Source organism: Meles meles, chromosome 9, assembly GCF_922984935.1.
Source record: "Meles meles chromosome 9, mMelMel3.1 paternal haplotype, whole genome shotgun sequence".
NCBI lineage: Eukaryota > Metazoa > Chordata > Mammalia > Carnivora > Mustelidae > Meles > Meles meles.
The window spans coordinates 75,841,499-75,856,583 of NC_060074.1; the positions used below are offsets into that span (position 1 = coordinate 75,841,499).

Sequence of the window (15,085 nt, forward strand, 5' to 3'; positions counted from 1 at the left end):
TTCATATCTTCTGCCCATTTTTTGATATGATTATCTGTTTTGTGTGTGTTGAGTTTGAGAAGTTCTTTATAGATCCTGGATATCAACCTTTTGTCTGTACTGTCATTTGCAAATATCTTCTCCCATTCCGTGGGTTGCCTTTTTGTTTTGTTGACTGTTTCCTTTGCTGTGCAGAAGCTTCTTGATGAAGTCCCAAAAGTTCATTTTCGCTTTTGTTTCCTTGGCCTTTGGAGACATATCTTGAAAGAAGTTGCTGTGGCTGATATCGAAGAGGTTACTGCCTATGTTCTCCTCTAGGATTCTGATGGATTCCTGTCTCACGTTGAGGTCGTTTATCCATTTTGAGTTTATCTTTGTGTACGGTGTAAGAGAATGGTCAAGTTTCATTCTTCTACATATTGCTGTCCAGTTTTCCCAGCACCATTTATTGAAGAGACTGTCTTTTTTCCATTGAATATTTTTTCCTGTTTTGTCGAAGATTATTTGACCATAGAGTTGAGGGTCTATGGGCTCTCCACTCTGTTCCACTGGTCTATGTGTCTGTTTTTATGCCAGTACCACGCTGTCTTGGTGATCACAGCTTTGTAGTAAAGCTTGAAATCAGGTAACGTGATGCCGCCAGTTTTGTTTTTGTTTTTCAACATTTCCTTAGCAATTCGGGGTCTCTTCTGATTCCATACAAATTTTAGGATTATTTGCTCCAGCTCTTTGAAAAATACCGGTGGAATTTTGATCGGAATGGCATTAAAAGTATAGATTGCTCTAGGCAGTATAGACATTTTAACAATGTTTATTCTTCCAATCCAAGAGCATGGAACGGTCTTCCATCACTTCTATTTGGAATGTTATTCTTCCTTGAATAACCTGAATCTCATCTTTGAATATTTACCATAAATATCACCTCTTCTGGGAAGCCTTCCCTGACCTCTATAAAGTTAATCATTCCTTTTCTCTGGGCCATCAACCTTATGAATAAATCTATCACTGTTCTTAGCATATCACATTGTCATTCATTTATTTAGGTATCCATATTTAGATATCCAATTACTTTTCTTAAGTAAAAGAAATTGAAAAAAGAAATTGTGTTTTATTAATCTTTGCAGACACTTGAATTATTTGAAAAGCCAAACCCCTGAATTTGTGCTCATTATCATCCCTGATAATGCTACTAGAAGACTGGATATTTTAGGTATTACCTAATTATATATATACCTTATATATATATATATATACCTAAATATTACCTTAAATATTTAGGTATTTAAGATTTTTTAATGAAAATTTTTATTGAGATGATTAGAGATTCACAGGCAGTTGTATAAAATAAGGAACTTGAACTCATTCTGGTTTCCACTGATCATACATTTTGTAAAAACAATGGCATAATATCCCAGTCTGGATGTTGACATGGACACTATCTACTAATCTTCTTATTCCGATTTCCCCAGTTATACTTGAATTCATTTGTGTGTGTGTCTATGTGTGTGTGTGTGTGTGTGTGTCTCCTATGTAGGTTCATGTAACCACTACGGGATCCCTCATGTTGACCTTAAAAAATCACATCCACTTCCATCCTGACACCTCCCCCTATCCTCAACCCCTGAGAACCACTGATTTGTTGTCCATTCCTAAAATTTTGTCCTTACAAAAATGTTGCACAATGGAATAAGACATTGTCTTATGAGATTGACTTTTTTCACTCTGCATAATTTGCTAGAGATTCATCTGAGTTGTTGTGTATATCAATAGTTCCTTCCTTTTTATTATAGAGTAGTATTCTTTGTATAGATGTGTCCTAGTTTAACACATCAAATCCTGGGAACCTGGAAACATCTTATTTGGAAAAAGGATCTTTGCAGAAGTAAGATAAGGATTTTGAGATGAGGAGAAAATCTTGAATTACGCAGGAGTTCCTAAATCTAACAGTGAGTGTCCTTATAAATCGGGGGAGATTTGAAATAGTCCAAGGGGAGAGTAAACAGACACACAGAGGAGAAGATGTGAAAACAGAGGTAGAGACTGGAGTGATCTAGCCACAAGCCACAAGTCACTAGAGGGTAGAAAATATAAGGAATAGATTCTCTCTGGTGTCCCTGGAGGTTAATGAAGCCCTGCCAAAGTTCAGATTTTATTTTATTTTTAAGTTTTTAAAAATATTAATTCCAGTATAATTAACATACAGTGTTATATTAGTTTCAGGTGTATAATACAGTGATTCAATAATTTAGACCCCAGAACTTTGAGATATTAAATTTATACTGTTTTAGACCGTCAAGTTTATAGTAATTTGTTACAGAAGCCTCAGGAAACTAATACAGAGTGGTTTATAGTTCTTGGTTATTACCAATAATGCTACTCTAAGCATTCATATACAGGTTGCTGTGGGAGCCTATGTTTTAATTTCTCTGGAATAAATTTCCAAGAGCACAATTACTGGGTTGGATGGTAAATGTAGGTTTAGTTTTATAAGAAACTTCCCTACTACTTTCTAGAGTGCTATACCATTTTACATTTCCATTAGCAATGTTTGAGCCATCCATTTACTCCCCCCATCACTGCCAACATTCAGTGTTGTCAATATTTCTTCCTTTAGTCATTCTGACAAATATATATTAAAATCTCCTTGTGATTTTATTTTTCATTTCCCTAATGACTAAAGATGTTGTACACCTTTTCATGCACTTATTTGTCATCTGTATATCCTTTTCACTGAAATCGTTCTTCCTATCTTTTACCTATTTCATAACTGGATTGTTTGATTTCTTTTTTATTGTTGAGTTTTGAGAGCACTTTATATATTCTAGATACTAGTCCTATGTTAAATATTTGGTTTACAAATATTCTTTACCATCTGTAACTTTTTTCATCCTCTTAAGATGGTAGTTTTCAAAGTAAAAGTTTTGAGTTTTGTATGTGAAGTACGATTTATGAATTTTTCTCTTATGGGTCATGTTTCTGGTGTTAAGACAGAACTCTTTGCCCTGTCTTGGGCCCCAGAGATTTTTTTTCTTTTTTTTTCCCTAAAAGTTTTATATTTTTATGTATTACATGTAAATCTATGGTACACTGATTTAATTTTTGTGTATGACATAAATTTAGTTGACTTTTTTTGTTTTTGCTTTTTTGCCCAGAGACATCCAGTTGCACCAGCAACATATACTGAAAAGGCCATCTTTCCTACATTGATATATGTGCTGCCAAAGCAAGCACTCTTTTCTACATTGAAATGCTTTTGTACCTTCATCAAAAATCAATTGAGCATAAATGTGTAGATTGATTTCTGGGTTCTGTAGTTTTTTCCATTGGTCTAAGTGCCTACATCTCTGTTCAAATAATAGTCTTGATGACTTTAGCTACATAGTAAGCCTAGATATTGGGTAGAGATTTGTCCTGGTTTATTCTCTTTGTCAAGATACTTTAGCTATTCTAGAGTCTGTGTTCTTCCATATACCTTTAGAGTAAGCTTGTCTATGTCACCAAAAGCCTTGCTCTGGTTTTAATAGGAATGGCACAAAACCTATAGGCTAATTTAAAACATATAGCTTAGCTATCCTGAGTTTTCCAAGCCATGAATATGGTATGTCTCTCCATTTCTTTAGGTCTTGATTTATTTTCTCAATATTTTGTAATTTTTAGCATATACATCCTGTATATTCTGCATGTGTTTTGTGTTATTAGATGTGATTATAAATTATATTGTTTTACATTGCAGTTTCCACAGGTTTATTTTTAGTATATAAATATGCTATTGATTTTTCTATGTTGATTCTCCATCCTGAAATCCTGCGTTTTAAACCCACTTACTAGTTTTAGGAATTCTTTCATAGATTCTTGGGGATTGATAGAGCATGTGATCTGTGAAGTGAGAAAATCTTATTTCTTCCTTTCCAATTTGTATGCCTTTTATTTATTTATTCCTGCCTTATTATGGTAATTAGAATTTTCAGTACTATGTTGAATAAGAGAGGTGAGAATGAACACCCTTCTTTTGCTCTTTTAAAATTTTTAAATTTTATTATTTTTTAAATTTTAATTCCAGTATGGTTAGCATAGTGTTATATTAGTTTCAGGGATACAATATTCTGATTCAGCAATTCTATGCATTGCTCAGTGCTCATCAAGATAAGTATACTCTTTAATTCCCATCAACCTATTTCACCCATCACCTTTACCCACCTCACCTCTGGTAACCATCAGTTTGTTCTCTATAGCTAAGAACTGTTTCTTGGTTTGTGTCTCTCTTTTTTCTTTGTTCATTTGTTTTGTTTCTTAACTTCCACATGAGTGAAATCATGTGGTACTTGTCTTTCTCTGACCTATTTTACTTAGCATTATTCTCTCTAGCTCCATCCATGTTGTTGCAAATGGCAAGACATCCCCCCTTTTTATGGCTGAATAATATTCCACTGTATATATACACCACATCTTCTTTAGCCATTCATCTATCAATGGACATTTGGGCTGTTTCCATAAGATGGCTATAGTAAATAATGTTGCAATAAACACGGGGGTGCATATATCCTTTTAAAGTAGAGTTTTTGTATTCTTTGGGGAAATACATAGTAGTGAGATTACTGGATCAAAGGGTAGTTCTACTTTTAAGGTTTTTTGGTTTTTTTTTTAAGATTTTTTATTCATTCACTCATTGACAGAGAGAGATCACAAGTAGGCAGAGAGGCAGGCAGAGAGAGAGAGAGGGAAGCAGGCTCCCCGCTGAGCAGAGAGCCCCATGTGGGGCTTGATCCCCGGACTCTGGGATCATGACCCAAGCTGAAGTCAGAGGCTTTAACCTACTGAGCCACCCAGGCACCGCTACTTTTAAGTTTTTGAGGAACAGTATGGAGATACTGTTTTCCACAGTGGCTACACCAGTTTGCATTCCCACCAACAACTCAAGAGGGTTCTTTTTTTTCCTCCATATCGTCACAAACATTTGTGGTTTCTTGTGTTTTTTATTTTAGCCATTGTGACAGGTACAGGGTGATATCTTATTGTAGTTTTGATTTGCTTTTCCCTGATGAAGAGTGATGTTGACCATCTTTTAATGTGTCTGTTGGGCCATCTGTATGTCTTCTTTGGAGAAATGTCTGTTCATGTCTTCTATCCATTTTTTAATTGGGTTGTTGTTTGGGTGTTACATTGTATATATTCTTTATATATTCTGGATACTTACCCTAAACCAGAGAAGTCAGCTGCAAATATCTTCTCCTATTCAGTATGTTGTCTTTTAGTTTTGTTGACACTTCCCTCCACTTTGCAGCTTTTTATTTTGATGTACTCCCAATAGCTTATTTTTGCTCTCATTTCCCTTGCTTTAGGAGACCTATCTAGAAAAATGTTGCTGTGGCTGATGTCAGAGACATTACTGTCTGTGTTTTCTTGTAGGATTTTTATGGTTTCAGGTCTCAAATTTACATCTTTAATCCATCTTAAGTTTATTTTTGTGTCTGGTATAAGAAAGTGGTCCAGTTTCATTCTTCTGCATGGTGCTGTCCAGTTTTCCCAACACTGATGAAGATTTGTCTTTTTCCTTTGCATATTCTTGCCTCTTTTGTGGAAGACTAATTGACCATATAATCACAGGTTTGTTTCTGGGCTTTCTATCCTGTTCCATTGATCTATGTGTCAGTTTTAGTACCAGTACAATATATTTTGATTACTATATATTTGCAGGGTAATTTGATATCTGAAATTATGATACTTCCAACTTCTTTTATTTTTTTTAAGATTGTTTTGGCTATTTGGGGTCTTCTGTGGTTTCATACAAATTTTAGGATTATTTGTTCCAGCTCTGTGAAAAATGCTATTGGTATTTTGATAGGGATTACAAATCTATAGGTTGCTTTGAACAGGACATTTTTTTTTTAAAGGATTTTATTATTTATTTATTTATTTATTTCACAGAGATCACAGGTAGGCAGAGAAGCAGGCAGAGAGAGAGGGAAAGCAGGCTCCCTGCTGAGCAGAGAGCCCAAAGCAGGGCTCCATCCCAGGACCCTGGGATCATGACCTGAGCCGAAGGCAGAGGCTTAACCCACTGAGCCACCCAGGAGCCCCAACAGTATGGACATTTTAACAATATTTATTCTTCCTACCCATGAGCATGGAATATCTTTCCATTTGCTTGTGTAGTCTTGAATTTCTTTCATCAAAGGCCTTTCACCTCCGTGGTTAAGTTTATTCCTAGATACTTTATTATTTTTTTGTGCAATTTTAAATGGAACTTCTTTCTTAATTTCTTTCTGTTGCTTCATTATTAGTGTATAGAAATGTAAGGTATTTTGTGCATTGATTTTGTATTCTGTGAACTTCTTGAACTCATTTATTAATTCTAGTAGTTTTTTGGTGAAGTCTTCAGGATTTTCTATATAGAGTATCGCGTCATCAGCAAATAGTGACAAGTTTTACTTTTTCTTTACAAATTTGGATACCTTTGTGCTCGCTTTGGCAGCACATATACAAATTTGGGTATCTTTATTTCTTTTGCTTGTCTGATGGCTGAGGCTAGGAATTCCAGTACTATGTTGAATAAAAGTAGTAAGAGTGGACATCCTTGTCTTTTTCCTGATCTTAGGAAGAAAGCTCTCAGTTTTTCCAGTTGCGTATGATATTAGCTGAGGGTTTTTCAGACGAGGCCTTTATTTTTTTAAAAATCTAATTTATTTGAGAGAGAACAAGTAGGGGGGAAGGGCAGAGGAAGATGGTGAAGCAGACTCCCTGCTGAACAGGGAGCCCTGACACAGGGCTCCATCCCAAGACCCTGAGATTGTGACATGAGCCAAAGGCAGATGCTGAAGTGACTGAGCCACTCAAGCATCCTGATATATGGCCTTTATTATGTCAAGGTATGCACCCTTTAAACCTATCTTGTTGAGGGTTTTTATTATGAATGGATATTGTACATTGGGGAATGCTTTTCTGCATCTATTGAAATGATTTATGGTTTTTATCCTTCCTTTCATTGTTGTGATATATAACACTGATTGATTTCTGAATATTGAACCACTCTTGCAACCCAGGAATAAATCCCACTTGACTTTGGTGAATGATTTTTTTGATATATTGTTGGATTTTATTTGCTAAAATTTTGTTTAGGATTTTTGCATCTATGTTCATTAGTGATATTGGCCTTAGCTGTCTTTTTTTTGTAGTGTCTTTATTTGGTATTTGTATTGGGGCAATGCATATCTCGTAGAATGAATTTGGAAGTTTTCCTTCCTCTTCTAGTTTTTGGAATAGTTTGAGAAAAATAAGTATTAACTCTTCTTTATTTTTTTTAAATTTTATTTTTTCAGTGTTCCAAGATTCATTGTTTATGTACCACACCCAATAATCCATGCAATACGTCCCCTCCTTAACACCCACCACCAGATTCTTCTTTAAATGTTTGGTAGAATCCGCCTGTGAAGCCATCTGGTCCTGGACCTTTGTTTGTTGGGTGTTTCTGATTACTGATTCAATTTCATTGCTGGTAATTGGTCTGTTCAAATTTTCTATTTTTTCCTGAATCAATTTTGGGAGGTTATACGTTTCCAGGAAATCATCCATTTCTTCCAGGTTGTTCAACCCTTATTTTGCTCTTGATCTTAGGGTAAAGCATACAGTCTTTTACCATCTAGTATGATGTTAGCTGTAGGCTTTTTGTAGTGCTCTTCATTAAACTGAGGTAATTTCTCTCTTCCTAACTTGCTGAGAGTTGTTTCTTTCTTTTTATCATAAACGAGTGTTGAGTTTTCTCAAATTCTTTTACTTCACCATTTGATAAGATCATATGATTTTTTTCTTCTTCAGCTGTTGATATGATTGATGTTGAACCAGTTTTACAAATCTGGACTAAATCCAATTTGGTCCTGGTGTAAAATTCTCTTTACATGTTACTGGATTCAGTTTGTTTCTATTTTATTGAGAAACATTAAGTTTAAGCTCATAAAAGATTAGTTTGTAGCTTTCTTTTTATATATTGTCTTTGTCTGATTTTGGTAGCAGAGTTATAGTAATCTCATAAAATAAGTTGGGGAGTTTTCTCCTCTTCTATTTTCTAGAAGAAATGTATAAAATTGGTGTTCTTTAAATGTTTGGCATAATTCCTAGTAAAACCTTGTGGATCTAGAAATTTCTTTTTGGGAGCTTTATTATGCATTCCTCTAAGTTATGAAATTTCTTAATATAAGTTTATAATATTTGCTTATTATATTTTTATTTTATTTTTTAAAAAAGATTTTATTTATTTATTTGACAGAGACAGAGATCACAAGTAGGCAGAGAGGCAGGCAGAGAGAGAGGGGAAAGCAGGCTCCCCGCTGAGCAGAGAGACCGATGCGGGGTTTGATCCCAGGACCCTGAGATCATCACCCGAGCTGAAAGCAGAGGCTCAACGCACTGAGCCGCCCAGGTGCCCCTGCTTATTATATTTTTAATTATGGCAAGTTCTATAGTGATATCACCTATATCATTTGTGTCTTCTTTCTCTTTAATCTTTTTCAGTCTTGCTAGAGGCTTACAAATTTCATTGATCCCCCCCCCCCAAAGAACCAGCTTTTTGTTTCATTGATTTTTCTCTATTGTTTTCCTATTTTCAACCTCAGATATTTTTGCACTCGAACTTTATTACTTTCTTCCTTTTGCTTGGTTTGGGTTTATTTTTTCTCTTCTTTTCTATCTTCTCAGTGCAGAGACTTATTTATTGGAGACTTTTTCTTATTTGAAATATAAGCATTTAGTGATATAAATTTTCTTCTCAGTACCGTTTTAGTTAATCCCATCTATTTTGACATGTTATTTTCTATTTTCATCTAGTTCTTTGCATTTTTTTCTTGAGCTTTATTCTTTGATTCATGGGTTAAGAGATATGTTATTTTCTCCTTATAATCATAGACATACTGTAATTTTGTATTTGACATATGTAATATGGTATATGATTACAGTTCCTTTAAATGTGTTAAAGTTTCTCTTATAGCCTGGAATATGGCCTCTCAGTGAATATTCCATGGGCATCTGAAAAAAAAAATATATGTTCTACTGCTGTTGGATAGAGTTCAAAATAAATTAGTTAAATCCTATTGGCTTATTATATTGTTTAGATCTTCTATATCCTTGATGAGTTTTTGGTCTAGTAATTCTATTAGTTGCTGAGAGAGAATTGCTTAAGTCCTAAACTATAACTGATACATGAACATTTAGAATCATTCTATCTTCTTTCTTCCTGATGGATTGGAACTTTTGTCATAACATGACGTCTTTGTCTCTAATAATATTATTTGTTCTGTTGTCTGTCTTATCAAATATTAATGTAGATACTCATGCCTTTTTTATTTTTATGACTGTTTGCATGGTATATTCTTTTCGATCTTTTTACTTTCAAGAGTTTCTTGTTGGCAGTATATAACTGGGTCATTTTTTAAATCTACTCTGAAAATCTCTTGTCTTTTGATTGTTATATTTGGATCATTTACATGTAAGGTAATCATTAATATGTTATTACTTAAGTCTGACCTTTTATTATTTTTCTCTGTTTCCTCTCATTCTCATTTCTATGTTTATCTTTTCTTGTTCTGTGAGTTACTTGAAAATTTTTGTAGTACTCCATCTTGATTTATAAATATTCTTTTTGTGTATCTCTTCATAAAGTTTTCAGAGTAGTTGCTATGGGTATAACAATATACATACTTATCACAATCTCCTTGCACCACCATTTAAATACTTTAAATGAAGTACCAACACCTTACTACTATTTGGGTTCCTTGACGTTCCCCACTTTTAAATATCATCGTTTTGAATATCAGATGGTTATAATTTTTGTTTCAATCATCAAATATGATTTATAAAACTTAAGAGAAAAATGACAGTGTAAGGATTAATTTTATGTGTCAAATCTTGACTAGGCCATGGGGTCTCCAGATATTTGGTTATTCCGTATTCTGTTTGGGTGTTTCTGCGAGTTTGTTTTCGATGAATTCTGAATTTAAATTTATAGATTGAGTAAAGCAGATTGCTCTCCCTAATATGGGTGGGCCTCATCTGGTTAGTTGTAGGCCTGAACAGAACAAAAGAGTCCTCCTATTCTTCCAGAAGCTGAGATTTAAAGGTTTTTAATTCTAAGCTTAGTGAAAGAACTGCCACTGGTTATGGGTCAGTCACTTCTTATTCAGAGAAATGGCTTAAGTCCCAACCACCACCCTGTGGACCCAACTCCCACCTTTGCCAACCCCTACTCTACAATAAGGCTGGCAGAGAAGAAGGAAAGTTGCCTCTGAAACTGACAGTTCTTGGAAAGGCTACCTCTACTACCACGTTTTTTCTCCTTTGTGGGGAAGATGGGATACCATTTTCCTCTATGTGTCAGTCTGCTAGGGCTGCTGTAACAAAAATACCACAAACTGAGTAAAGATATAACAGTCACAGTTTTGTAGGCTGGTGGTCCAATATCAAAGTGTGGCAGGGATGGTTCCTTCTGGGAACTCTGAGAGAAGGACTGGTTCCAAATCTCTCTCCTTGGTTTGTAAATGGCTGTCTTCTTCCTGTGTGTCTTTACACCATCTTTTCTTTTTGTGTGTCTGTACGTTTGAATTCCCCCCCCCCCTTTTTTTAAGAGAGAGCGAGAGAGAAACTAAGACTTGATTTTTTTTAAAGATTTTTTTTTTTAATTTATTTGACAGACAGAGATCACAAGTAGACAGAAAGGCAGGCAGAGAGAGAGAGGGAAACAGGCTCCCTGCCAAGCAGAGAGCCCGATGCGGGACTCAATCCCAGAACCCTGAGATCATGACCTGAGCCGAAGGCAGTGGCTTAATCCCCTGAGCCACCCAGGCGCCCCTGAATTTCCCCTTTTTATAAGGATATCAGTCATGTTGAATTAGGGTCAACCTAATTCTAATGATTTTATTTTAACTTGATTTCCTTTGCAAAGGCTCTATCTATAAATAGGGTTACATTCTGAAGTACTGAGGATTAAGAATCCAACATAGACCTTTCTGGGAAGAATGGGGGGGGGCATAATTTAGCCCCTAACATTCCCTAAAGCCAAGCAATGGGCAAAGGGAAGATTGGCATTTTGTTCCCTGATTTAGTGTCTACTTTGTCAGTTACCTTCCCAGTCTCCCCTATGCTACCTGAGCAGGAAGAGAAATGTGGAGGAGCCCCTTACATCCCACTCCACTTCTACCTGCCCATGCCCAAGCAGCTCCAGGTTTTGGAGAGGAATATTATTTGTCATATGTATTCTGTACATTCCCTCAAGCCTTAAGAGTTGATCAATACATAGATAAAAATAGAGGACACAATCTTGCCAGGAATGCTACAATATGGGAGAAAGAGGCATAACAACTGAGGTATGGTCTTTGCTACAAAGTGGGGTAAATTGAGAGAGACAACTAAATCTCAGGGACTCCCAGTGACTGAGGGACATTTTGGTGGAGTTCTTCATCCACAGGTTCTGTCAGGAGCACTCGTGACCCAAAGACAACCAGAATAGCAACCTCCTACCAAGAATAGCCTTGAAACCTTGCCAAGGCTTTAAGATAAGGCCACTTCCACCCCTCCATCCTTCCATAGGCAGAAGGGCAAGCTGAAGCAGCGGAAGCTGAGAGCTAACTGCATCCCATCCTCTACGCTCAACTCCAGGGTCTATCTAGCCAAATCTTAATTTGGCTCTGACATGGATGTTTTTATAAATAGAGCTGAGTCATTTAAATCAAAGTCCCTCTGAATATACAAAAGTGAGAAGTTATGGGCTGAGAAAGTGTTAAGGGAACTGCTACCCAGCAGGAAACAGGCATTTGAAAGATCAAAACTGAAGAAAGTGACTTGAAAAAATAAAACCATGTCAGTCTTGCTTCTCAGTGAGTTGAGACTAAACAGTAGAAAAGTGCACATGTATACATAGCACTAAGATATATTTCACCTTACTTCCTGCTGTTTCACTTAGCATGATATCTGGACAGATTCCCCTGTCATTAGGTAGTCTTCAGAAATATAATTTTTAATGACTCGAGTTTCTATCATTCATCTTATAAATGTACTTTAATGTATTTAATCTTTCTTCCATTGGACATTCAGGATACACTTAATATTTTGGAATTATAAATCATGTCATGATCATCTTTGTACATATATCTATGTCTAATCTCTATTTCAAAAAAAGAAAAAGACATTGATACCTACTTTTTTTTCAAATGGGAGGATTAATGTCAACCACTTTCAGAGATTAAGTTACTTGCCTTCATCATACACTAAACCCATCTTTTGACAATGGATAATTGACTATATTATCAGTGTATGAAAGTTGTCCTTTATAGATAATGTACAACTTGACAAGTTGACTCATTTTGCAACCATTTTCCCACAAACTAATATTGCCTTATACTAGATGATGAGCTATATTTTACTTGTAGAATATATCCATAATAGTCTGTGTATGTCTTGACTTAATTTATGTCAGCTAATTTCATTAGCATGGAGAAACTCATGAGTTGGAGTTTTACATGTCTATTTTCAAAACCTGTCAAAGTGGGATAGTTCACCATGATAGCAACAATTTGCGACCAAAAATACATTACAGCACACAGGTCTGAATTTAACCTGAGTGTTACTGCATGGCAGAAAATAGCAGCAAAGTAGTGACAAAGAATAATGGCTTCACTATTAACTAATTAAATATGGTTAGGATTCTAGATCTGCTATTTCCATGCCATATAACCTGGACAAATTATTTTATCTCTCTGTGCTCCATTCCTAGTTTGTAAATTAGGGATAATCATAGTACCTACCTCAGGGTTGATGAAAGGATTTAAGAAGAAAATTCCTAGAAAGGACCAGAAAATGGCCCATAAAATATGATCAGTTAATGTTAGCTACTAATCTCACTAATTAGAAGTCACAGGTTAACGTCAATCAGGATATACATATTTGGGCTCTGGCAGACAAACAAATCAGTGTTTAACCTGACACCAACTCTATCTTACTATATAAATACCGATACATTAATGCATCTATGAATATTTACATTATCATCATAATAAAGACAAAAATGGAGAAGTAATTTTTCACTATTATAATAAATGTGTATCTTACAACCTCAAAGTTCCTGTAAGTTCTTTCACAGCATGCCAAGTATTGACTGGGGAAAATAATTTAATGAAATTAAATCACACACTGAGTAAAAAGCAGTGAAGTTTAGCTTGAACTATAAAAATTATTTCTTTACAACACACACAATTTTCACTGGAGCTTAATATGGGTCATGGCATAACTTCACAAAACCAAAAGCCATGTAACAGCACCGAGTGAAATTCCAAGAAATGGCTGGTCTGCGTCATTGCCCTCCATGGTGAAGTCTCATTACCAGAGTCTGCTAGATGCAACTTGGAGCTCTTCCACCACATCTAGAAGGAGGCTCAGTTTGATCTCCCACGTAAACCCGAGTAGGAGGCGCCCCTTTCTGTAGAAATCTTCACCACAGATCACGGTAAATTTCACATTCTCTTTAATTGCGCTCTAGTGAAGATACCCAGTGACCAGCAATGTGGAGGAGGAAGGGCTGTCTAAGACGATAAAGAACTTGGAAGACTAGCTTCCAGATTCCGGGCAGATGCAGGAATGTGAAAATTCCCAAGCTTCTGCCTCTACCTGCCCACAGGACAGGGTGAGAGGTGAGAGGGGAGGCAAGAAGGTGCATGCCATAGGACCAGAGCTCAGAGGTAAGCCTTGTTGGTTTTGGCAATGCCTGCTCCTAATGTTAGAACACCACTGGCACGCAGCTGCCAACTCCCTAAAAGACTATAACATGTCTAACACTCAAGATTAATGCTCCTTTTCTCCATCACGGGATGTTATAAATAAAGCTGTAGCTTTTTATATGCTCTCAAATAGTACACTACCCTATGGAAAGCAGATGAAGGAAACCCAAGAAAGCCCAATTTTGCAGAGAAAGGGAACAAAAAACTGTCATCACTGATCTATTTCAAAATACATTAGGAAATGTTCATACTCTATGGGAATACAGGACCAAGTCTACAATCCAATACACAACGTTGTGTATATGTGTGTGTGTGTGTATTGTTTGAATCTAATATAATATATATGAATTTCTTATACAAGCACACACATATACAGAAATAACAAACAGCTCTTGGAATTTACTGTAGGGAAAAGAATACGTATTAATGTGGTGGTAGCTTTCTAGTGAAAATTATCTTTTTTCTAAACCCTTCATTTTCTAGAACAGCAGCATTTCTCCCAGCAGCTCATGGAGCCTGGGACACTTGCACCTACCTGCACTGGTGGTGGTGCTGGGGCTGGCCAGCAGTTGTCCTGAACCCTGAGCTGGCGGCGGGGGCTGCCCATCACTCAGCTGCTTGACCCGCTTGCGATGGGATTTGCCATTGTAATGGACTTGGGCCTGGGCTGCGGAGTTTAGCTGGATGTTGCACACCTCACAGAAGGAGAACAGAATTTTCTTTTTCTCTTTACTCAACTGGTCCTCAGGCCTGTCATTCTTTATTCCCTTTTCTTCATATCCCCGTAGAAAAGTTGCCATATTCATAATACCATCTTCAGGGTAATTGTTAGGGCTTAATGAGTACTTCATACCTGAAGAAAAAAAAAAGTACAGGTGTTTGAGAAATATATGCTTTCTAATTTTCTAGTAAGATTACAAATTATTTTCATGATTTAGAATAAGCTAGAAAAGTTTTCCAGCTACTCAGTGGACACTCTTTGAAAAAGTTATCAAAACTACCTGAGTAAATATGGTCTTTGAACATGTTTCCTCTATCCGGAATACTTCTTCCTTTATCCTCAGCCCACCCTCCCTCTACCTCCTGATTCTTTTGCCCTTTCTAACTCCTGCCTACCCTTTAGATCTCACCTGGAATAACTACCCTGTCCAAGCAATCCGCCTGACCTAGAGCCAAGGTGGATACCAGGTGACGTGCTCCCAGAGTGCTCTAGGACTCCCTTCAGAGCGTCCATCACCATAAGCATGTCATATGTATTTGTGCGAATTGGCTTACGAGTTTCTCTGATAGAGTATGAGCTCCATGAGGGCATTACTCTCATTTCTGGATGTCCCTTGGGCCTAGACCTGTAC

General features: G+C 36.3%; 1 protein-coding gene across 6 annotated transcripts in view; it reads right to left on the reverse strand.

Moving 5' to 3' along the window:
• Positions 1 to 15,085, reverse strand: part of ZNF385B (zinc finger protein 385B) — a 398,195-nt gene that overhangs the window by 293,810 nt on the left and 89,300 nt on the right. For 4 of the 6 annotated variants that reach the window (XM_046019665.1, XM_046019668.1, XM_046019664.1 and 1 more), the window contains exon 3: positions 14,269 to 14,586. In XM_046019665.1, coding sequence (XP_045875621.1) covers positions 14,269 to 14,584 — 316 coding nt within the window. In that variant the 5' untranslated portion in view covers positions 14,585 to 14,586. Of the gene's footprint in view, positions 1 to 14,268; positions 14,587 to 15,085 lie in introns of those variants that run through there. The other 2 variants (XM_046019672.1, XM_046019674.1) reach the window with 2 other exon arrangements.